Below are 25,114 nucleotides of genomic sequence, written 5' to 3'. Positions count from 1 at the left end.
TCTTTGAACTTGAACCATGATCCAACTGAATGGAGGATATTCATAGACTCCTCCAAGCTTAGTTTGAAAGCTGTGTTACTTCACAACAGGAACCTTCTTTCATCTATTCCTGTTGGTCATGCTGTTCACATGAAGGAGACTATGCGAATATGACAGCTCTCTTGGACTCAATTAAATATCATGAACACAAATGGAAAATCTGTGGTGATCTAAAAGTCATTGCCATACTCTTAGGACTGCAACTGGGTTACACAAAGCATTGCTGCTTCTTATGTATGTGGGACAGTAGAGATAGGAAATTGCATTATATTAAAGAAGACTGGCCTGCAAGAAATCTTCACCCTAGAGAGAAAAATGTCGTTGCCAAGCCTCTTGTGGACCCAAAAGACGTTCTTCTTCCACCCCTGCATATCAAGCTGGGTTTGATGAAAAACTTTGTCAAAGCTATGAACCGAGAAGGACGGGCCTTTAAGAACATAACAGAGAAATTTTCGAAATTAAGTGATGCAGAAGTTAAGGAAGGCATTTTTGTCGGACCACAAATAAGAGAACTCGTAAAGGATACTGCATTTGACCAAGTTTTGGAGAGGAAAGAAAAGGAAGCTTGGGAAGCCTTCAAGGGTGTTGTTCATGGATTTTTAGGCAACAAAAGAGATGACAACTACAAGCATTTGGTGACAGTGCTCCTCCAAAAATACCATAACCTTGGATGCAACATGTCCCTTAAGATCCATTTTCTCCACTCCCACCTAGACTTTTTCCTCCTACTTGTGGAGCTGTTAGTGATGAACATGGTGAGAGATTCCATCAGCACATTTCTGTTATGGAACAAAGATATCAGGGCCGTTGGAATGAAGTAATGCTTGCGGATTACTGTAGGTCTTTGTGTAGGGATTCTGCAGAACTCCATTAGAAGAGGCAAGCTAAAAGACGACGAAGTCAATAGGCCTCCACATGATTCTCTTCAGACACGACCATCTGCAAAGTATTTTCCAGCAATTTAAAACTTTTAGCATGTAATTACCAGTTAAAAAAATTAAATGCACTTTCATTGTTGTTAGCATGTATGTAATTAAAATGTATCCTTCTCTCTCAATCTGTTAATATGTAATACTTCCACCTTATGTATATCATAGAAACTAGAGCTAATAAAAATTATTCATTAGTACGAATTGCCTCATGAAGTGCTCGAAACATTCAAAAATTATTTTTTTGTTGCCCAGTGTAATGGGAAGGATAAGGTATGTGCCTTCGACATAGATATCTCTATGGTCGAGGAAGTTTGCCATGCAGTTTGTATCTCTGGAAAATTTGGCGCCATGTAGAAACTGAGTGTTTGTAAATATTATTGTTATCGACTAGCGAGAATGTGTCAGTGGAAGAAAATTAGTGTACTGTTTGTGTATTGTGAATGTCAGTGCGTATAATGGATTCTACGGAGTCTGTTGTGATGTAAATGTTGAATAGTTGTATTGCCTTGCAGTAACGAGGAATTTGACAAAATTCCTTCGGTGACATTTGCGCTGTGGCTCCTCACTACATGTTCGATGGATGCAATGTGCGAGGAAATAGACGCTCTTATTACCGAAAACAACGCTTTGGTTTCTCAAACAAAAGTAAGTGTAAGTACGTGACATGAAGTTTCAGTATTTCATCGAAATTTTGCTTTTGTTCATATAGTTTTAATTTTGGATAGCAGCTTGATTTTTGTATTTCCTTGTGGAGTTGGGCTGGCTGCACATTTTTATGGGAAGAATGGATCCTGAGAGTTAACCTGTAGAAATGAAAGGCCACTCATATTTGCAATTCATGTAACATAAAAGTGATCTGTCAGACATATGAACAGTAATCTGTTCGAAGACTATACCGTACCTTATTCGGGTATCATTGTGAGAAGTTTTCCAGTTGAGTTATATCACCGTATTCTGAACTTCTCTGTATTCAGTCCCAGATTCAAGTATTAAGGAGTGAACTATTTACTGATATGCAAATTGAAGCTCTTTGGTAATACTATGTATAAATTTGTAGTAATCATACCTGCAAAAAAATACATCTGTATTTTGCAGTTATGTCTTTGTTGAGGTGATATAGAAAACTACATTTATTTTACCATTGCCATTGCGTAATTTACTCCTGTCTTTGTTTTGCTGCTGAAGGATGTGAAAGGGCTTCTTCCATTTCCTGTTGTAGATGAGGAGTGAAAAAGTTGTTATTTATGTAGTGTTATATCTTTGTAATATATCAGATATCATGTGTTAATAATATCAACTGGACTCAATGTATTTGTACTCAGCGAATTTTAAATCTGTTACTATACCTAATAGACCTACATGATTGCAGGGAATGCTGGTTACATCAAATTTCATGATAAGATGAGTGTTCCATTTCACTTCCTGCTCAATTCTTGCCTAATCCTATCATACGTTGTATACATTTATATGTGTATATATTATTTCTGTAATGTATGTGACATGCCCTATACAGTTGTGCCAAATGGTCAAGGGACGAATAAATCAATTAAATGTACTAGTCAGGCGGATAGATGAGATATAACTGGAGGATTTGTTCTTATACTTGGGTTAGTACCGACAACCCAGAAAGACGTTTCGCAGTTTCTGTTTGAAATACACTCTGTTCACTCATCCTAGCCACATTATGTGTCTCTCTTTCCAATATAGAATTAAACAAATGTGAAATTGAATGAGACACACTGTATGTATGAGGTTATGTGACAGATGTACAGGTTTTCCGTGCAGCCACTCCTGATAATAGCAGCATAAGAAATTGTGTTATTATATCTCGTGAGCAATTGGTAGCTGGGTGGCATGCAGTTAGGAAATGACAACAGGTCTGTTACTGCCATACGCAAATTTCCATCACAAAACAATGAAACTGTTCAATATGAAATGTGTCACTTGATTTTCATCATCATGAAAAGGCTTCCTTTAGATTTTCCTTGTATGGTGGTCTTCACCCATACACATTTATGTTTCTATTGCCTGTTGTGTACTTCTATCAACCCACCTTCCATTACGTAAACATCTCTGTTTTTGCTTATCTCCTAAAAGCTAGTGAAGAACTATCTTGGTCCATCCACTGCCAATTCTTCTAGCTGGACCAGTCTCCATTTCCTTTCATTACAATCATAACTACATCATCCATTTCAGTCTCTATCCTGATCCATCTATTTGTTTTTGTATCTCACTTAGTAATTCCCACTATGCATCTCCATTGCTCATTGAGTAACACCTAATTTTTAACTGGTCAGATGATGCTAACACGTCGTTGTTAATGTATACCATACTGTTTTCCTTTTGAGATGTTGATTATGCATTATTGTAGTGACTTCTTTTTATAACTGATTATTGGGTCTACTTCCGATCTTGCTTGTAAGTTTCTTTATTTGTTGCTATAATTTCTGTGCACTAGAGGCAAATGACACATCATCAGCAAAACAGAGATGTCTCAGGTATATTCCATTAACACACATTCCTTCTCTCAACTGGTTTAAGGATCTGAAAGCTTCCTCTTTGGCTGCTGCAAACACTTTTGGTAATATGGAATCTCCTTACCTGACTCGTATTTCAATTATTAATTTCCCACTAACCTGATGAAGTCTAGTGGAAGCTGTATCATTGACATATGGGGGATTCCATTGTCATGGGTGGGACAGTTGCACTAGGTTTTTCAACAGTCAGATGCTTATATAACATGAGGTATAAATAGAAATAAAGTAAAAATTGACTGGTTGCCTTACAAATAATTGTTTTACCTTCCCTTTAAATCTGAATGTCAGAAGTTTACAAATTGAGCTGTTATTCATCTTTAAAACTTTTGTCACGGGTGGGACAGCAAATAGACATAGCATTGAATAACCACCAACATTTTAGAAGAATTCTGTGATTTATGCACTTATTTTCTTTTGAAAATATTGAATTCACATTAATAAAACAATTCTCTACATGACATAATATCAATAAATATTAGATTAGTAATACTTACTTACAATAATTGCAATCAAAGACTGTCACAGGTGGGACTCATGTGAAGTACAATCTTTTTTTTTATTTAAACTGATTTTATTATGTCAGTTAGCTATGAATCAGTAGGTAACATATACTTAGAGGACACTTTAAGTTTTAATAACTTTGTAGAACATTTTTGTTGCTAATAAATAATATAAATTTTGGTATAGTATTAGTTAACAGTTCTGAGTACTTAATTATTTCACTTGAAGAATGTACCACTTTGAAAAAATACACTTGGCCTCTCACCCACTTTCGAAAATGTCTAAATTGCCAGGAAACTCATAATATAAGGTGTCCCTAACATGTTTGACATTTGGATTCGGGAGAATAGCAAGAACTTGTTTAAACTCTATGTAGGATACATCCTCCTCGTCAGCTTTAAATACCTTTGCTGAGTCCCCAACAGATCGCATACACATAATCTGTATTTCCCCATTGTCTTCTACACTTCTCTGTGCAATTGCAGCATATCTGTATGTAGTGGATTTCTTTCTTGCAGTTTGGAACTCAACTAAAATAAATGTTCCTGGCATGATTTGTTCCACAGCTGGTTCTGAACCTGTAACTTCCTGGGAATTGGATGTCAACAGTACTTCAGGATATGATTCCTCATCACTCATCTCAGAATCTGTGTAGATTAGTGAATATATGTTGGGTGAAAGTGGGAAAACCTCCACTTTCTCTAAATCTGATTTTAGGAAAGTTCTACCACATACTAGGTTACAGGTATTGTAACCGTTGAAGTAATGCTTGCTGCGAATATCTTATATTTTTTTGACAGCTTTCCAGCGGCTATCCAGAAGGTCTCTGTTTTCATCAATATGATCTTAGATGATTTGGCACAGTCTAAAAACTCCTGTGCATTGCTGATGATGACTTTTCTTTGCTTAACTTTATTCCAAACAGCCCTTTTTGTTACAGCTCCAATGCCATCCACTGCACCTTTCCCATGTGATGTTGCAAAGAAAAACCATTCTCCAGACACTCCAAAGTCATGCATCATGTAGCAGAGGTTAGAAATGGTGAATTTGTTCTTAAATTGACCTGCGCAACCATCAGAGAAAATTCGTATCAAGGTCAAATTGGGAAGCTCTTGTTTCAGCTTACTTATTATACTCTTCAAACATGCATAAACTGAGTACTTGTCGTAGCACAGTTCATCACTCACAATTGCAAATGACTGTAGCCCTTTTTTCATCCAAACACAAATAGTGACCACTGTAATCTGTGTATGACTCCAGTGGGCACTTTGTATCTCATCTTGTGCTAGTGCTACATAGTTTTCTGCAAAATCTATTTGCAATACCACTTCATCATCACTAACTGATGCTTTCACAGTCTTGAAAGCTCCAGATTGCATCCTTTTGACAAAGAAGTGCTCTTTGAATGTTTTTAGTTGAGACTGAAGTTCAGAGAGAGCTTCACAAAGTGTTCCACTGGTAGTAGTCTGTTTAGGGTGACACTCATGTTCGGTCCATTTTCTCCAAGATATTATGTCACACAAATCAAACTTTCCATCTATTAATGTGTGTAAATTCATGATGCATTTCTTGCATTGACTTGTCATGCATATTTCACTTTCTACATCACAGCAAACAAGATTCATAAGGTGAGTGTGAGTAGCAGGGAAACTAGCAGTATAATTCACCCCTTTTCTGTGCCAAAGTGAGATTTAATCCAGAATAGTGAAGATCATCCTTTATTCTAGTGTTGTAGCTAGAAAGGGGTGAATTATACTGCCACAAAAATCTTTGATCATTTGCCAAATAGTATTAAAAGTCTGACAGATAGCCAACCAACATTTAAAAGCAAATTAAAAGAATTTCTGAATGACAACTCCTTCTGCTCAATAGATGAATTTTTAGATAAGAAGTAGTAAGTGTAAAAAATTAATTAATTAATTATTTTGTGTAAAGAAAACTTATGCTAATGTGACACATTCCACGTCATTATAAAATGTCATATTCATGATCTATGGAACAAGGATTAATGTGTGTATGTATGTATGTACGATCTAAATGTAGATAAATTTAAATTAATGCAGATGAATAGGAAAAAGAATCCCATAATGTTTGAATACTCTGTTAGGAGTGTAGTGCTTGACACAGTCACATCGATTAAATATTTGGGCGTAACATTGCAAAGCGATATGAAGTGGGACAAGCATGTAATGGCAGTTGTGGGGAAGGCAGATAGTAGTCTTCGGTTCATTGGTAGAATTCTGGGAAGATGTGGTTTATCTGTAAAGGAGACCGCTAATACGACCTATTCTTGAGTACTGCTCGAGCGTTTGGGATCCCTATCAGGTCGGATTGAGGGAGGACATAGAAGCAATTCAGAGGCGGGCTGCTACATTTGTTACTGGTAGGTTTGATCATCACGCGAGTGTTACAGAAATGCTTCAGGAACTCAGGTGGGAGTCTCCGGAGAAAATGAGGCATTCTTTTCGTGAATCGCTACTGAGGAAATTTAGAGAACCAGCATTTGAGGCTGACTGTAGTACAATTTTACTGCCGCCAACTTATATTTCGCAGAAAGACCACAAAGATAAGATAAGAGGGATTAGGGCTCGTACAGAGGCATTTAGGCAGTAATTTTTGCCTCGTTCTGTTTAGAAGTGGAACAGGGAGAGAAGATGCTAGTTGTGGTACAAGGTACCCTCTTCCACGCACTGTATGGTGGATTGCGGAGTATGTATGTAGATGTATATGGAGATACGCACTTCACTGTTGTTTTTGATTTGAGGTGGGTTATTAATGACAAATTTCGTAGGTAAATATATGTATTGCGAAGGTGCTGTGAATGTCCCAAGTTCCTTAAATAAATGCCTGCAAGGTTATCTTGGGTGGGCTGCTCCGGCTATTATTCTGATTATACGCTTTTGTGCAATGAATTCTTTCTCTCTTAATGACGAATTGCCCCAAATTATGTTCCCGTATGAAAGCAGTGAATGAAGATAGGCATAGTAGGATAATTTACTGATATGTTTAGCAACAAAATTTGCAATAACCCTAATAGCTTAAGTAGCTGAATCTAACCGTTTCATCAGATCATCAGTTATGTGTTTCTTCCAATTAAGTTTCTCATCAGTTTCATATCATATACCTTTCTGAATAGTTTTGTTTACTTCAGCATACTTTTTCATCTTCCTGTTATTGTTTGATTTGATCTCTCACATTGTTGTCATTCTGTTGCTTTCTCTCTACCTGCAAATATTTTTATTAACTGAAATGTTTGCTACTGCTTTACAACTTGCAACTATACTGTCACATTTCAGCCTGTCCGCAGCTTGTGGTCTAGTGGCTAGCATTGCTGCCTCTGGATCGCAGGGTTCCAGGTTCGATTCCTTTCCAGGTTGGGGATTTTCTCTGCCCAGGCACTGGGTGTTTGTGTTGTCATCATCATCATCATCATCATTCGTGACAGTGGCTAGAATGGACTGTGAAAAAAAATGGACTATGTAAAAATTGGGACTTTGTACGGGCACTGATGACCACGCAGTTGAGTGCCCTACAAACCAATCATCATTATCATCATCATCACATTTCAGCCCAACATAGATTTTGGGCTACACTACAGGTCATTATGTCAGCACATGCAAGATTTGTTGCTCATGTGCATTGGCTTTCCCAACTCACAACCAAACTGTCACCTTACGATGAAACTTAGGACTTGGCCTAAGCTGCAGAACTGTCTGTCACCACAACATTTGTACCAAAGATTAATAAAAATTAAAATGAAATATTTTCAGTGTTGTGCTCTCTTGCTATTTGCACACATGTGATGCCACATGCCACATCATCATAACGTTATGGAACAAAGTCAGTGTTTGGTATTGGTAGATTCTGTTGCCTTTTGTGTACATATCTTTGTCAAATACGTATTCATTTCATCTGTGTCTGGTTAATTATGTATGTCTCTTCGGCGTTAAATAAAATTTTGTCACCGGTGTTTCTCATTTATTGCCTGTCACACTGCCCCAGATATGTATCTGTTTTCAGTTTTCATATCTTACTTCTGTGTAAGCACTTGAAAATCAAGAATGGTACATTTTTTATGACTAGCAAAATGTAGCTGATTTGATCTTTAATGCCATCTGGTCTTTGTGAATTTAATTTTTTTTTTTCTATTAGAATAATTTGTCAAGGTCAGACATGTTGTTCTCAGCAAAGTCACTCAAGAATCATTTATTACTTTTTGTCTTGCTTCACCATTAAAATTCTCCATTATCATCTCGTAGTGGGATTTGCTGTTATTTATCAGGGAATGAGTCTGTATAGAACTCTTATACCTCCTCTTCAGAAAGCGAGCACATTAATACATATATTTGAATGATTTCTGTGGAATATCTTTGGTTTACTTATAAAAAAGTCTTACTACTAAGTCTGTGTTACCTTAATAACTGCGCTTCCAGTCTTTGGGTCATGTATTTCTGAGATTTATTCTCCATCTCATGTAACAATATGGGACACAAGTGCTGTTTATAGAGGTTAGCTGGGTATCCAAGGCTTAGTTTTAGTGGAAGTTTCTTTCCTGTCATGGGACCAAAATGGCTCACGATTCTTTAAACTAAAAAACTTCCAGTGGTTCAAACAGATTGTTGGTTGATGTTTAAAATTCATCCAAAAGAGATGGACATGCGAGTTCTGTACAGAGCAATTAGTGTCTGTCAGTAAAATTATAAACAATAAAAGGTAAATCTCTACCAGAAGGGGGGTAATACTCACTGCCTCTATAGAATTTGATAAACCATATGTACCTCCTGAGTCATGCCTAACAGCAAACGCCTTAGAGAACTTAGTCTTGGTTGGCTGGGTACAAGTCTGGTGAACCACAGTTTACTGAGCTGGGCTCTTGTAAACACCGTAAGGTCTGGGTACGGTTCAGTGACCAATGTCACTGAAACATTGTCCATAACAGGCAAAAATATATATAGAACAATTCAGAATCCAGGTGTGCTGCACACTTATTTGATGAGTGGCTGTTGAGGTGAAACAATCATTAGTGGGCAGTCTGTAACACTTTCAATGTCCTCTTGCGACCAGATTAATTTACACAGTGAATTTAACAGTTGTATTGGTGCAGAATACAACAAAGCTACATCGGCCATCTGTGAGAGAATACAGGATGGCAAACCCTACCATACTTGACAATGTACTGTTATACATAACTCACTGTTACAATAGGTGCCAGTTTACAAGGCTGCATAGCACTATGTTAGTACTGATCTACCTGCCAGTTCTGCATCTTTGCCAGTCAGTCACATTGCTCCAACCTGTACAAATCACCTGAGCTGACCTCTAGTACAGTTATCCACATACAGCACTCCAACATGTGAATTTGCCTAATGAATCTCAACACAACCACACTTTGGGATTTTGAGTATGACTACCAACAAATAGTTCTGATAGAGAACTGAACTATATTGTGGAGGCCCAGTGTCCTCAAAGTGTTTGTACATTTGTCATTACATCAAAACATGTTCAGAGATGGCACCTAGCAGAATTTACATAGCTTGCTCAGACATCGTGACTTGTATAAGGGTTTATGTTTTATAAATGCCACAATACAGCTAGTCTTTGTTGAAAAGATACCATTAATACTCTTTGCCATGTGGGACTTCTCACAACTTGCCATGATAGTTAGGACAGCTGCAATTAAGTAATCTGATATTCTCCAAGTCAGCCAGAGCGTCATCAGCAATGATAATACCACAACAATTGAGTGATCAACAGCTTGCCACAGTATGCCATGCTCATGTACCTTCACACACAGTAGTACTGCATCATACACACCATAAACATTGTTCACAAAGGATTCACATCTAAGGCTCAGCACTTTGCACGCTTTATTTCCTACAGTCATGTCTGTTCATTTCCTCACACACGTCATCACTTTGAACACTGGAAATAATTGGGAAAGTAGTCTTTTCTTCATCTTGAGGACCACCATACTCGTGGGATACAGGACACCAATGGCAATCTGTGCATTGAGGTGATGTCATTGACTCCTCCCACTCTCACCATGCTGTTGTCTGCTTGTTGGCTCTCATTTCCAACTTTTTGGCAGTACAATATCTAAATCAGTTTTTCCAAGGTGTCAGACCACCACCTACCATCTTAACCTATCACCAAGATCAGTAGTCGTGACCCAGATTCCTTGTTTAAACTATTCTGTAATTTGAGCCGTAATGCTCACTTTCCTTCACATCAGGAAAACACTGGAAACTTTTCTATGAATCATTCACATTATTTACATGGACAGAATTGTACAATTTGTTTCCATGAACTTCATTATTTAATGTTTGTAATGATTGCACTCCTAACTACTGTATGTTGCATGTTTTGGAGAGTGTGATATTTCTCCACCTTACCTTTGTGTACATGCATCGGTATATTGTATGTTAGTCTAAACAATTTTTAGGCCATCGCTCATGGCTGCTCAGTCTTTGTTAACACATAGGCCTACTGTAACCTTGACAATTTACTCCACTTGTATGTTTTTCACTAGTGGCATCTCCGTCCAGCTCGCACAGCTACTTAATCTAATATGTTGCCAACCTCAGCTTCTGTTACCTACTTACTTCATATTATATACAAGTTCTTGATCACATAGCTTCAGCACTTTCAAGCACTAAATTCAAAATCATTACAGTGCATACACCTCATCAACACTTTGCCTTCTACTTTAGGATTAGCACATTTCGTACCTCATTACAACACCATCAACCATTTAATTTTAAACCATATTTCCAAAGTTATTTGCTCACTCACTCCTTCAGTTTATGCCGCCCAAATTCTGGTTTAGCTACACTCATAGTTTTGTATCTCAGAATTTTGGCAACTGTTTGTTGCTTACAGCTTACATGTCAATCTTTACACCTACAGCTTGACTCATATCACCCCTGTTTCATATTTCCCCCGAATGTCAAGATAGATTACCAAGTGGGAAGCTCCTTGCACTTTTAAGAGCAAAATGCAGAAAATAGATATTAGAAGAGCCTAGAACGAGAAAGGAAGAATGGCTCTAGCTAGCTGAGTTATGCACAGTTACAAGGCTGTGAAGTCTCAAAGTGTGAGAGGCCCCCCCCCCCCCCCTACCCTTTTCCATTAGAACCACATATTGCCCACTGTGCTCCATTCATCTGCTTCATCTTTATCTTTCCCTGATAACCTTTTCACTGTGATAAGCCCTACATACCTCTGCTGCTGCTCTCTGAACTCTCAAGCTATACAACTTAATATTTTGAGTATATTTTTTGTAATTACTTTTGACCTTTCTCTTACATTCACAGGTTCCCTTATCTGACTCCTTTTCTGTAAGGATGGAACCACTGCAATCTTACCTCCACTCTACATTTTCATAGAGCACAGTTCAGAATTTACCTCAGAGCAATATACATTTAGAAAATCGACGCCAACCAGTTGGTTTACCCTGAGTTTAGGAATTATTAGAAGTGTGTGTACTCCATTGTCACATTCACAATTTTCACAGATAATGTCACTTCATGATGAATAACTTTGGATATCTTTCCAGTAGCCCCAAAAATTTTCACATTAGCGACTTTCCACAATGCCATATTTTTCTTTGGTGGGCCTGCAAATACTCTTCTGCAATGACTAAAATCTCGGAACTAATATCTACTAATAATTTGCTTTTCAAACTACTTCTACTTATGGCAGTAGGATCTACATTGGCAGCAAGGGGAACTGGCAGGTCATTAACTATGGCCATCTGATCAAAATCTGGGCTGCTTAGGTCAGGCTTTTGTTTTACTCTTCCTACTGGCCAACATGGGAATTTGCTAAGCAGCCTGTCATGAAGCAGCAGTTCACACATGTAGTGGGCCTCCAACTACCCAGTCTGTAGATGTAAAAGCTCAATTTCCTCATAATCTAACCTTTCCTTGAACCCAAACTTAAAGATAAATTCGCTTTCTCCACTTGGCACTTCTGTGCTTTCTATTTTTGCTGCTGATACCAATTCACATGTTTGTTCCGTGCTCATGTTTTTGTTGCAGCCAGTTTGGGTATGTGCTTTTGAACACCATAGATCCCACATTTGCTGACTCAATGAAGGTTTATTGCTTCCTGTTTCCAGTCCCAGTCGCATTTGATTTTGAAATACTCTCACGATTCTAAACACATTGCCAGCTCCAGATGTTTGGATTATGTTGGAGTCTTCTGCACGCTGCCTATTTTTGGCTGATTTTAACTCTAGTTCTGTTCTTTGTATAAGGTGAATAGAAATTGGGAAGCGATTGCTAAAGTGGAAGTCGTCTACCACTTTCCACTGTAAAGAGTCTATAAGAGCATGAATGCAAGCTTTCATGTCAATGGCATAGAAAGACCCCATGTTGCTGTGCAAAAATTTACCATTGTCCCCATGTTCAGCAGGCATCTATATTCAGATAAATGCTAGAGTGGATGGTCAACTTCTGCATTGTGTAGACTCAACAATCCAGAAATTTTGTAAGTCACTTCCCAAAGATAATGTTCCACTCTTCATAACCCAACCCAATTGGACACTGCTATACAGGAGGCATTCCAAAAAATTCAGCATTTATTGTCAATCTTTTTGGGCACTGAAAAGGCAAGTGACACTGTAGGGAGACACAATATCATCTGTTAATTACACAAATGGGGATTTTGTGCTCGTCTCCTCATTGTTCTATTGCCCTTCCTTGCCGAACATTATCTTAGATTCAGAGTCAGGAATGCTCTTTCCAATAGATTGTCTCTAGTCAACTGTATTTCTCAGGGAAGAATTTATTCATGACTTCAGTCACAGTTACAATGAGGAGCATATCATCTGTTGTGAGTTGTTTTATGAGAATTTCTCATTGTTTTTGAGTGCCTGCTTCATTTTCTGCTTCTGTTGTAATCTGACATATTCTTCCCATCAATTACATACCACTGACACTTATGAGACAAGAAGTATGGTCTGCTAGAACAGGTTTTAATTTTTTTCATGAGAAAACTGTGTGTGTTGATTTTAATTGTGATTGTTCTCTTTTTGCTTCCCCTGAACTAATGCTGTGGGATGCTGTTTTTACTTCCTCTGAACTAAGTGTGTGGAATGCTGTTTTACATTTTAATGACATGGTAATGTTCATGGGACTCATATTTGATAGAGAATTGACTTGGCTACCGCATCTCACAGAATTAAAAATAAGAGCCCTTTAAGCACTGGACATCATGAAATGTTCAATTGGGAGGAACTGTGCTGCAGGATAGATCCTACTTGCAACATTTAACATATATAGGAGTGTCTCTAATAAACATACAGAGGCAGGATTGGAGCAAAGCACCACCCTCATTGTTAATGAAGCCCAGGATAATTTTAGATATGACAGTCTGCAACAAACTGCTCACTCCAGACTATGTTTTTAGGAATAATTTTTTTTACCATTTTAACTGAGCACCATAATTTGACACGTATATACAGATGACTTCAAAATGGGGAGACTACTAGTTGCTCAATTGTTTCTCCTGCCTGTGTCTTCAGAGGTCGCCTGTCCAGAGAGTTTACTGTACTTGACACTAAACTCTGCGCGATTCATAAAACTGTGGCTGAGATGAAACATGATAATGGTTTGAAATTCCTGATCTGCTCATATTCTCTTAGTATCCTGTAGACCGCCCAGCATATTTGTCCAGCAGATAAAGCCAACAAGGATTCTCTTCTCCAGCTACAAAGATAGGGAAGTGAGGTATCTTTCTACTGAGTACTAGGACATTTGGGAACTCATGGGAGTGAGTTAGCCGATACCACAGCCAGGGAGATGTGCCCTTCTAAATGTAATCCACTGCCCTATCTCACTGTGTGCTTTGATGTCGTTGCTGAGAAGGCTCATAATGTGTCTCTGGAAGGGAGAGCAGCTAGGCATGATGGGTAACAAATTGAGATCAATAGAAAGGACTGTAAGGCTGTAGCGCACCTCCTTCTGATGAGTTATAACTGGTGAGATCTGCTTAACACGTCGTTGAATAGGACACAGCCCCCTTTTGCATGGCTTCCTCATCAGATGTGAAGAACCATGGATATTGTAGTGTCGGTGTTATTCTGATGACAATGCACTGTGGCGACCACAGTCGTTACTAAACACATCAGGTGAATTCGCAATTGCGAAGAATAACTACCATCAGCTGTAGAATGGAATGATGACAATGAAAATTTGTGCCAGATGGGACTTGAACCTGGATTTCCCGCTTATCGCGAGCGGTCACCTTACCATTTGGCTATCTGTGCATGACTCATGGCCAGACCCAAACGCCCCTATGTCGTCAACCATACGTCTACAATCTGTACTCAAATATCCTTTATGTGTATTCCCGTACAGATCAGACATTGTGCTTGAAAGTCGCACACCTTGGTATCGGCAGATAAATACGATATTGTAGTGCCAGTGTTATTCTGGTGACGATGCACTGCAGCGACCACAGCTATTACTAAACACATCAGATGAATTCACAGTTGCGAATAGTGACTACCATCAACTGTAGAATGGAATGAAGGCAATGAAAATTTTGATATACAGGACATAAAATACCGTCTGAGGCCAGTGATCATTTTTATGTTAATAATTGGCAACCAATGCTGTACAATCGCAATAAAGTCATGAGACGTTCAACTGACTCTTTTACTAGAACATGTTACGCGTTTCGAGATTACACCCATCTTCAGACATCTGTTACAAAAAAGTACAAACATAAGTGAACAGCACACTCAACATGTCTCAACGTTACAGAAAATGAGATCTGGTCACATGAGTTACATACCACAAACTTCAACTTGTTCCTAACCAACCAGGCATACAGCCTTGACAACTCAAAGGAAGTGTCGAATAACATATGACTGTGACACAAGCAGTCGTGATGCAGAGTGTATACTGATGCTAAAAAAGTCAACTAGCAGCGAAGCGCCCTCGGTAGGGGGCGCTGCATGGTCATGTGCTCCATGCATTCACATGTAATTTAATAATAATATACTTAGCATATAACATCTAACAGGGTGTAATTATGACTGTTGTTGTAGTCTTCAGTCCTGAGACTGGTTTGATGCAGCTCTCCATGCTACTCTAACCTGTGCAAGCTTCTTCATCTCCCAGTACGTACTGCAACCTACATCCTTCTGAATCTGCTTAGTGTATTCATCTCTTGGTCTCCCTCTACGATTTTTACCCTCCACTTTGCCATCCAATACTAAATTGGTGATCCCTTGATGCCTCAGAACATGTCCTACCAACCGATCCCTTCTTCTAGTCAAGTTGTGCCACAAACTCCTCTTCTCCCCAATCCTATTCAATACCTCCCCATTAGTTGTGTGATCTAATCTTCAGCATTCTCCTGTAGCAACACATTTCGAAAGCTTTTATTCTCTTCTTGTCTAAACTATTTATCGTCCATGTTTCACTTCCATACATGGCTACACTCCATACAAATACTTTCAGAAGTGACTTCCTGACACTTAAATCCATACTCGATGTTAACAAATTTCTCTTCTTCAGAAACGCTTTCCTTGCCATTGCCAGTCTACATTTTATATCCTCTCTACTTCGACCATCATGTTATTTTGCTCCCCAAATAGCAAAACTCATTTACTACTTTAAGTGTCTCATTTCCTAATCTAATTCCCTCAGTATCACCTGACTTAATTCGACTACATTCCATGATCCTCGTTTTGCTTTTGTTGATGTTCATCTTATATCCTCCTTTCAAGACATTGTCCATTCCGTTCAACTGCTCTTCCAAGTCCTTTGCTGTTTCTGACAGAATTACAATGTCATCGGCAAACCTCAAAGTTTTTATTTCTTCTCCATGGATTTTAATACCTACTCCAAATTTTTCTTTTGTTTCCTTTACTGCTTGCTCAATATACAGACTGAATTACATCGTGGAGATGCTACAACCCTGTCTCAATCCCTTCCGAACCACTGCTTCCCTTTCATGTCCCTCGACTCTTATAACTGCCATCTGGTTTCTGTACAAATTGTAAATAGCCTTTCGCTCCCTGTATTTTTCCCCTGCCACCTTCAGAATTTGAAAGAGCATATTCCGGTCAACATTGTCAAAAGCTTTCTCCAAGTCTACAAATGCTAGAAACATAGGTTTGCCTTTTCTTATAAGATAAGTCGTAGGGTCAGTATTGCCTCACATGTTCCAACATTTCTACGGAATCCAAACTGATCTTCCCCGAGGTTGGCTTCTACCAGTTTCTCCATTCGTCTGTAAAGAATTCACGTTAGTATTTTGCAGCTGTGACTTATTAAACTGATAGTTCGGTAATTTTCACATCTGTCAAAACCTGCTTTCTTTGGGAATGGAATTATTATATTCTTCTTGAAGTCTGAGGGTATTTCACCTGTCTCATACATTTTGCTCACCAGATGGTAGAGTTTTGTCAGGACTGGCTCTCCCAAGGCCTTCAGTAGTTCTAATGAAATGTAGTCTACTCCTGGGGCCTTGTTTTGACTTAGGTCTTTCAGTGCTCTATCAAACTCTTCACGCAGTATCATATCTCCCATTTCATCTTCATCTACATCCTCTTCCATTTCCATAATATTGTCCTCAAGTACTTCGCCCTTGTATAGACCCTCTATATACTCCTTCCACCTTTCTGCTTTCCCTTGTTTGCTTAGAACTGGGTTTCCATCTGAGCTCTTGATATTCATACAAGTAGTTCTTTTTTCTCCAAAGGTCTCTTTAATTTTCCTGTAGGCAGTATCTATCTTACACCTAGTGAGGTATGCCTCTACATCCTTACATTTGTCCTCCAGCCATCCCTGCTTAGCCATTTTGCATTTCCTGTCGATCTCATTTTTGAGACGTTTGAATTCCTTTTTGCCTGCTTCATTTACTGCATTTGTTTCATCAATTAAATTCACTATTTCTTCTGTCACCCAAGGATTTCTACTAGCCCTCATCTTTTTGCCTACTTGATCCTCTGCTCCTTTCACTACTTCATCCCTCAAAGCTACCCATTCTTCTTCTACTGTATTTCTTTCCCCCATTTTTGTCAATTGTTCCCTTATGCTCTCCCTGAAACTCTGTACAACCTCTGGTTTAGCCAGTTTATACAGGTCCCATCTCCTCAAATTCCCACCTTTTTGCAGTTTCTTAAGTTTTAATCTACAGTTCATAACCAATAAATTGTGATCAGAGTCCACATCTGCCCCTGGAAATGTCTTACAATTTAAAACCTGGTTCCTAAATCTCTGTCTTACCATTATATAATCTATCTGAAACCTATGAGTTACGACTAGCAATCAGAATAGTACTTCTGTATATGTTAACACGAAAATATTTTTTAAAAACTCCAAAACTTTTTACATTGCCATACTGTGCCTATAGCAAGTAGTGGCACTAAACACAACTCAAACCATGTGTCAGTATAAAATAAATAATAGGGAGGGGAGTTCCTTCATGGTTAAATCTTTCAACCTATCAAATCTCTAAAAGAATACCACCAAATTAAATATAACCAACATTATCCGTCATAAACTAAAACCTGTGATCAGCTCGCAGACGCAGTCGTCTTAGGTGCTATCTGTTAAAGCCAACAGCAACCACATCGGCGGCAGCCATCCGCCTATTAAATTACAGCCAAGTGATATTCATGGGCCATGATTGCCCAAATAGAAGCCTTCAAACTAAGATTTTAATGGTGAGAGGAAGAGCATTTTCATAAAATCCCAAAACACACACATCATACATTCCTTATATAAACTAGTGGCACCACAATTGTCCGAGTCCTACCTATGCTATCCGGATACTGGAGAGCTCTAGATTTTTTAAAAAACAAAAACAAAACATTAAAAGTGCTAGAACTTTAAAATCTAATATCAATAAAATAAACCATTGTCACCAGGGGCCACCCAAAGGGTACAGTGGTGAACAAATCCATATATGCCAACCTGTCTACCCATCTAACTTTCCCTGTGTGACTTTAAACTAGCTAACTGTTCAGCAAAAAACCTAGCCTATCATAAAGGTACGTGCACAGCAGCAGTAACACACAATGCAAATCTCACTAAGAGGCAACTCGAAATATGAGAGGGGTTAACCAAATGAGTGTTCTGCAAACACATTCCACCGCATTTCATCCTCTTCACATTTAATTGCATCTACAGCTTCACGACAATTATTTTAAAATTAGTTGCTGTCCTCTGAATGTTATCTGTGAAAAGTGGAAATTGATGCTGCGTATCTATGCAAAATTTTTTTTGAGGGAGAAGCATTGTTTATATACTATGAGCAAGTCAGTCTTTGCAGTATGCACTAATCATCAGTAAAAAATCTGCACTGCCTCAACGAAGTGAATAATAACTACACTCTTTGTCTATCAACATTTGGTGCTGGTTTTCCAGACACACATGATTGGTCCCTGTTTGATTAATGGGGCTCTAAATACACTCGGGTATCATGATTTCCTAAAATATCCTGCTGCTGCAGTTATTAGGAGGCATCCTACTGGACATACACCAGTCATTGTGGTACCAACATCACAGATGTCTCACCCATTCCGCACATGTAATGACAGACTCTCTTAAGAGAACATTTTGAGAGCGTTGGAATGGTCATTCAAGAAACACAAAACAGTTTGCACACTCGCCGAATTTAACACTTCTATACTTTTACCTGCGGTGAAAATTAAAACAAGAATGTTAGGAAACACTGACTACTTCTGAAGGCATGAAATGCCTTATGCTCCTGTTAACTCTTTATGTAATTCAATGTGCAGTATTGTTTCTCTAGAATCATTTTATAGCATGTAGGAATGCTCAGTGTCAATATTTTGAGTACTTGGTATGGTGTCTGTGATAATAAATACACAAACTGTACCTGAGTTCAGTGCTTGCTTACATTTGGTATAATCAGACAGTCATTTCTGGAACCTCTTCTCCTAGCAGTATGACAGTAGTTTGCAGCACTGTTATCTTGATACTATTTGATCATGTTCTGTACATGTTATGTCACTGAAGTTCTCTCAAAAGCTTCTTTCAAATGTCACAAAAAACAGCATATAGTTCCATTTAAAAAGTAAAGTGTGTGTCATAATTTGGCAACTATAAATGATAAAAATTAGTTGCAAACATCAGTAAATTCACCATATTGTCCACTGTAACTTATCAAAAACAGCACATCTCTATATTTGTTCCTCGTGGATATATTTGAGGTCGCCTGTCTTAGCTGTCTCACCCTGTATTGTCTTCTTTCTCCTATGTCTAGAGATTGCATTAAATGTCCTACAAATCCTGATTACTCCCTCTGTATAATGCTTTTCTGGGTGTACCTCTAAATCAATGAATTGAGATTACACCTTTATGTTGCCCCTAGCACGCATTTCTCTGGTGTGCTGTACCCAGTTCTTGATGCAGCTGTTAACAAATGGTACAGACCCGAATGCTTTACCAGTGGCACTCTGCATGGAATAAAACCCTGCGGAGGAATGTCCACATTGACAAAACTGCAACACTAAGATCATGACTCCCTGCTGTTGACCAGTTTGTCAAAGGAAGTGTTAAGATCAGAATTTAATCATATTATTAAGAGTTGACTGATGTAGGATTCTCTCTCTCTCTCTCTCTCTCTCTCTCTCTCTCTCTCTCTCTCTGTGTGTGTGTGTGTGTGTGTGTGTGTGTGTATAAAAACCGCCTCTCTCCCGGTCCTCCTTTATACTGATGGAGGCGAGTCCTCCATGGAGCAAGCCAGATGCTCTTCGCAATAGTGTGGGGAGTGTCCCTACCATGCACCAACTGCAGCTGCCAGACACGTGCCCAGGTATGATGTGCTGATCTTGCCCTAGATCCAGAACCAGCACAGTGGCATGGAGAATAAGATAAGATAGTGATGCAGTGGCTGAGACGACATGAGCTAATATTGTCTTCTTGTATCATTGCCTCCACTGACAAGATGATGGTATCTATGTGCTAATAAATATAATACATTGTGGCATGAGATATGACTTAGTTTTCAGTCTGTATTGAGAAAACATTTCCAAAGATGAAACACAGTGCCATGGATGTTGCTGCTGCAGGCAGACGTCCTCAATATGAGGTCACCAAGATTGCACCCATTGGAATGGAAGAAGGGCAGCCAATGACACCCACCACTCTGCCTGCAGCAACACATCAAGGTGAGTACAAAAATAAAGTAATATGTGCTCATCTCTGTGTGTGTGCATGTTTTTTTGAAATACCTTGGCTTGATCAAGTCACTCATGTGACCTCCAAGGACTTGACAGCTGCTTGACTTCCATAAATGATATTTCACATAAGAGTGTTTTATACATGCATATGGTGCTTACGAGATGTGGTTTTTCTAGGAGACCTAGATATAATAATAACAAAGGATAGGTACACAAATTGCTACACACGAATGGGCTCTTATTACAAGTATGTACTTTATATTTGTCAGTATTAATTCACACTTGCATGCATTACTTATGAGATGTTCTTTTCTCTGTTCTAGGTGCTGTTGATGACACACGCACTCACAAGGAGATCAATGCTTGTGCCAAGCCAGATCAAATATTGGAATCCATTAATCTGAATAGGGATGATGATGTGAGGCCTGAATAGACCACTCACAGAGATGGGGATGTTACTACCAAGCTGGGTAAAATATTGAAAGCCATTACTCCAAATGATGCCACCCTGTTCACATTGAGATCGATATTGATGCAAAGATGGATAAATATTAAAATTTAATTTTCTGATTAATGATGATGATCATCATTCTGAATGGTAGAAATCTGTATTTGGCTAACCAATGCCGATGATTTTCCATGTAAGTACCAGGAATGATTATCATTATTATTATTGATGCCCACATATGTCTCTTACACACATACATGATACTTATCAGTATCGCTTCTTCCTCTTTAGGAAACTGGAACCATTGGAAGGTGGGCCTGTGCCGACACCTTCAGTGATGCTGTCATCACTAGCACTGAGCACAGGCCTGTCGACATTGCCATCCTGGTACAGACTGAAAACACTGGCATGTTGGCTGTGGTCTGGCCTTAAGTCACTGCGTGCAGACCCTTTGTCATCATTATTGTGGTGCAAACTGACGACACTGGCGCATTTTTCAGCATCTGGGCTATCATCACCACATGTGAACCCAGCAGTGTCATCCTGGTACGGACTGACAACATCAGCACACTTGCCATGGTCTGGTACAATGCAGACATGCTCTCTGCACCCCGGACCATCTCAATTTTGTTGTCCTGGATCTATCAGCAAACCATCAGCCCACCCTGTTAATGATAACCAGGTAAATGACATGCCTGCATTGGACTACCTGTGTTTGCCGGCACTTTTGAGGATCACATCTTACATGCTCCCATAGCCAATTGCAGACAGTCTACTGAGAGCCTATTACTTTCCTTGTTAACATGTGCCTACCTACATTGGTGAGTTGGGATTTGAGCTCCCCAGAATTTTCAGTTACCCACAGTATCCTGCCACTAAGCACAACACAATTCTATGCTGCAAACTCTTGCACCCCCCCCCCCCCCCCAAAAAAAAAGGGTGGTGATGGTGGTGAGAAAAGGTCAGTTGTTTACATTCGGGGGAAAACTGGTATGATATCACTGGGAGACTGAATTTCAGATTTGTTCAGAATTTTTACCACCAAGATTGTCATACTGGGCCATTTTTCCGAAATGCAGAAAAGGAGATACAGTAAAGGCACTCAGCTATGTACTCTACCTCAACGTGGATTCACATGTCTACTGAGGAGTAATTAGCATTGGGGTAGGGGGAGGTCCAATTTATACCACTTCCAAAAGATATAGGTGCTAAGAATCCCCATCTACAGACTTTGTAAACCACAGTATGGTGCATGACGCACAATACCTTGTACTACTATTACTACTAGTCATTTCCTTCACAGTTCTCTTCAGAGATAGATAGCGGCATATGCCTTCATGCCACTCTAATTTCGCTTTTCTTATTTTTGTGGTCCTTATGTGAAATTACTTTGAGAGCAGTAGAACTGTTCTGCAGTCAACTTCAAATGCTGGTTCTCTGAATTTTCTCAATAGTGTTCCACGAAAAGTGTGTTGACTCGCTCATGGGATTCCCATTTGGGTTCACAAAGAATTTCAAGAACACCTGTGTGATGATCAGATCTACCGGTAACATATCTAGCAGCATGCGTCTGAACTGATTTGATGTTTTTCTTTAATCCAACCTGATGGGTATCCCAAACACTTTAGCAGTACTCAAGACTGTGTCACAGTAGTGTTCTGTATGTGATTTTCAGGTGAATCACACTTTCCTAAAATTCACCAAATAAACAAAAGTTTAACATTGGCCTTCCCTACAACCATCCATAAGTGCTCTCTCCATTTCCTGTATCTTCGCAATGTTAGGCCTTGACATTTAATCGACGCGACAGTTTCAAGCAGCACACTACGAATGCTGTAGTTGAATATCGCATAATTGTTTTTCCTACTCATCTGCATCAATTTGCATTATTCGATGTTTGGAGCAAACAGCCATCCATCACATCAACTAGAAATTTTGTATAAGTCATCTTGAACCATCATACAGTCACTCAACAATATCGTCTTCCCATACACCACAATATCATCAGCAAAGAGCTGCAGATTGGTGCTTACCCTGTACGTCAGATCGTCTATGTATACAGAGATTGGTTGATTGATCGATTTGGGGGAGTGGACCAAACGGTATACAGAGAATAAGAGTGATTCTAGCACACTTCCTGGGAGCACTCCTGACAATATCCTTGTCTCTGAGGAACAATTGCCATCGAGGACAGAGTACTGGTTTCTATTACATAAGAAGTCTTTGTGTTACTCAAATATCTGATAGCCTATTCTGTACGTTCATACCTTCATTAACAGTCTGCAGTGGGGTACCATGTCAGATGCTTTCTGGAAATCTAGGAATATGGAATCTTCCAGTTGCCCCATGTTTCACAGGATATCATGTCAGGAAAGGGCAAGTTGATTTCCGCACAAGTGATGCTTTCTAAATTCCTACTGATTTGTGGAGAGAAGTTATTCCGTTTCAAGGGAATTTATTATAATGGAACTGAGAATATTTTCAAGAGTTCTGCAGAAAACTAATGTTAAGAATATTGATCTTTTATTTCGCTGGTCCATTGTTTTACCCTTCTTATATATAGGAGTCAACTGGTCTCCCCATCCCCTCCTCCTCCCTCCTCCCTCCCTCCCTCCCTCCCTCCCTCCCTCCCTCCCTCCCTCCCTCCCTCCCTCCCTCCGTGAGAGATTCAGAATATATGCAAGCCAGGTAAGGCGCCAATGTTGTAGAGTACTCTGGGATGCCATCTGAACCTGGTGACTTCTTTGTTTTTAACTCTCTCAGTTGCTTCTCTATTCAAGGGATGCCTGTTACTATGTCCTCTATACAATGGTATGTTTGCGTGATCCTCCTGCATGAAAGATTTCTTAAATGCAAGATTTAAAGCTTAATCTTTCCTTTTGCTGTCTTCCATTGCCACACCAGACTGATCAATGAGTGACTGGATAGAAGCTTTCGACCCACTTAACGATTTTACGTAGGACCAGAATTTTCTAAGGTTCTCGACAAGATCGTTTGCTAACATATGACAGTCATAGCTGTATGCTTTGCGTATCGCTCTTTTTACAGATGCACAAATTTCTACTGACTTAAGCCTTTCATCATTAGCGTGTTCATTTTTGACCCCACAGTGCCAGTCTCTGATTCTGCAACATACTCCGTGGCTATAATTCCTCTATGTTTATCATACTGTAACTAAATGATGTCCATTCATTGTCTAAGTAGAATCCTGTTCACTGCTTACCTGTTCTTTACGACAGAAATACTTTCTTAGCCTTTTTGATGGATTTATTAATATAGTATCCACCATCGTTGTGATGATATTGTGATCACTAATCCCTGTCTCTATACTGACACTGCTGATAAGGTCAGGCCTGACTGTAGCTGCAAGATCTAAAATATTTCCACGGCGTGTGGGCAATTGAATATTAACATGAGTTCACCTAGACTTGTTACACGTCCAGATAACTTCACCTCCCTACCAACATGCCTGTTTTAATGTCTAGAACCTTGAAGAAGAGGATAAATTTGGTGTTGCATGGTCACTTCTGGCTTGCAATAGAAATTATCTGAAATATGGAGAATGTGTGAGAACATAACATATATGTAACATCAGCAAGCTTTATAATGTCACCAGCATCACATTTGGCATTAAACTTCAGGATCTGCAGAAATTTCAGAGGTAGAATCCAAATTATTCAGTTAATGTTTATGACCTGCACGTAAATAAAAGCAAGTCAGAAGATGATAAAGAGCACACTTTGCAGAGCAAAAAGATGTAAAGCATAAAGCAGTTGGACCCCTCTTTTTCAAAAGTAGCCAGTCAGTGCCTCAAACACATAGATTTGTAGCTATTTTCTGTGGGTGAAATGCAACACTATGTCTGGATCAAAAGCATGTCCTGTCTTCTTTACACCCAGTTGAGTACAAGAAAAAGTGCATGACATTTTTATCATAAATGTCTAAACTCATTTACTAAGAGTGAGTGCTTATAAAAGTATCTGATTGATAGCTCTAGCAACTGATAGGTGTGGAAATGCCTACTGAGGCAAGCAGGTTGTTAGAGTTTAAGAGTGCCCACCATCAGGAGTGCTGCAGCTTCATATATGCAGATTTTGAGTGTCTGCTACCTTCTGTGTCTCATTGTGAAGGTGACCCCACTTCCTCCACAGTACATTCACAGGCTGACTCAATTTTGACCTCGATAGAGACAATATTTTTGCCAACTGCAATAAACACTACCACTGTCTGTCTTCTTGATATGTGTTCCGTGTCTCACTAAATAATTCAGAGCTTTCTACTTTGAGTTCCAGCCAGCTCTCAGTTCCATGAATAATTTGAGTGTGACACTTTTCATAGAGGGCAGTAAACTCAGGAATTTGTTATAAATACTTCAACAGTTTATTGTTAAAATTTTGACACTTGAAGTGTCTTTGTACATAGTGTGATTTTACTCTTCATATCAACTGGTGAGTGTTTATCAGAGGACCTCAAACTACCAACTAGCCAA

The 25,114-nt window shown here is 39.0% G+C and overlaps 1 protein-coding gene across 5 annotated transcripts in view; it reads left to right on the top strand.

The window, feature by feature from the left end:
• The first annotated feature begins 1,304 nt into the window (after positions 1 to 1,304).
• Positions 1,305 to 25,114, top strand: part of LOC126185083 (uncharacterized) — a 152,487-nt gene continuing 128,677 nt past the window's right edge. Inside the window, exons 1-3 of one of the 5 annotated variants that reach the window (XM_049927866.1) lie at positions 1,309 to 1,616; positions 20,501 to 20,818; positions 20,917 to 21,307. In XM_049927866.1, the coding sequence (XP_049783823.1) occupies positions 20,817 to 20,818; positions 20,917 to 21,307 (393 nt within the window). In that variant the 5' untranslated portion in view covers positions 1,309 to 1,616; positions 20,501 to 20,816. Of the gene's footprint in view, positions 1,623 to 20,066; positions 20,166 to 20,500; positions 20,819 to 20,916; positions 21,308 to 25,114 lie in introns of those variants that run through there. The other 4 variants (XM_049927867.1, XM_049927868.1, XM_049927869.1 and 1 more) reach the window with 4 other exon arrangements.

This window comes from Schistocerca cancellata, chromosome 4 (assembly GCF_023864275.1).
Source record: "Schistocerca cancellata isolate TAMUIC-IGC-003103 chromosome 4, iqSchCanc2.1, whole genome shotgun sequence".
Lineage (NCBI taxonomy): Eukaryota > Metazoa > Arthropoda > Insecta > Orthoptera > Acrididae > Schistocerca > Schistocerca cancellata.
This window is presented reverse-complemented; position numbering and strand designations above follow the sequence as displayed.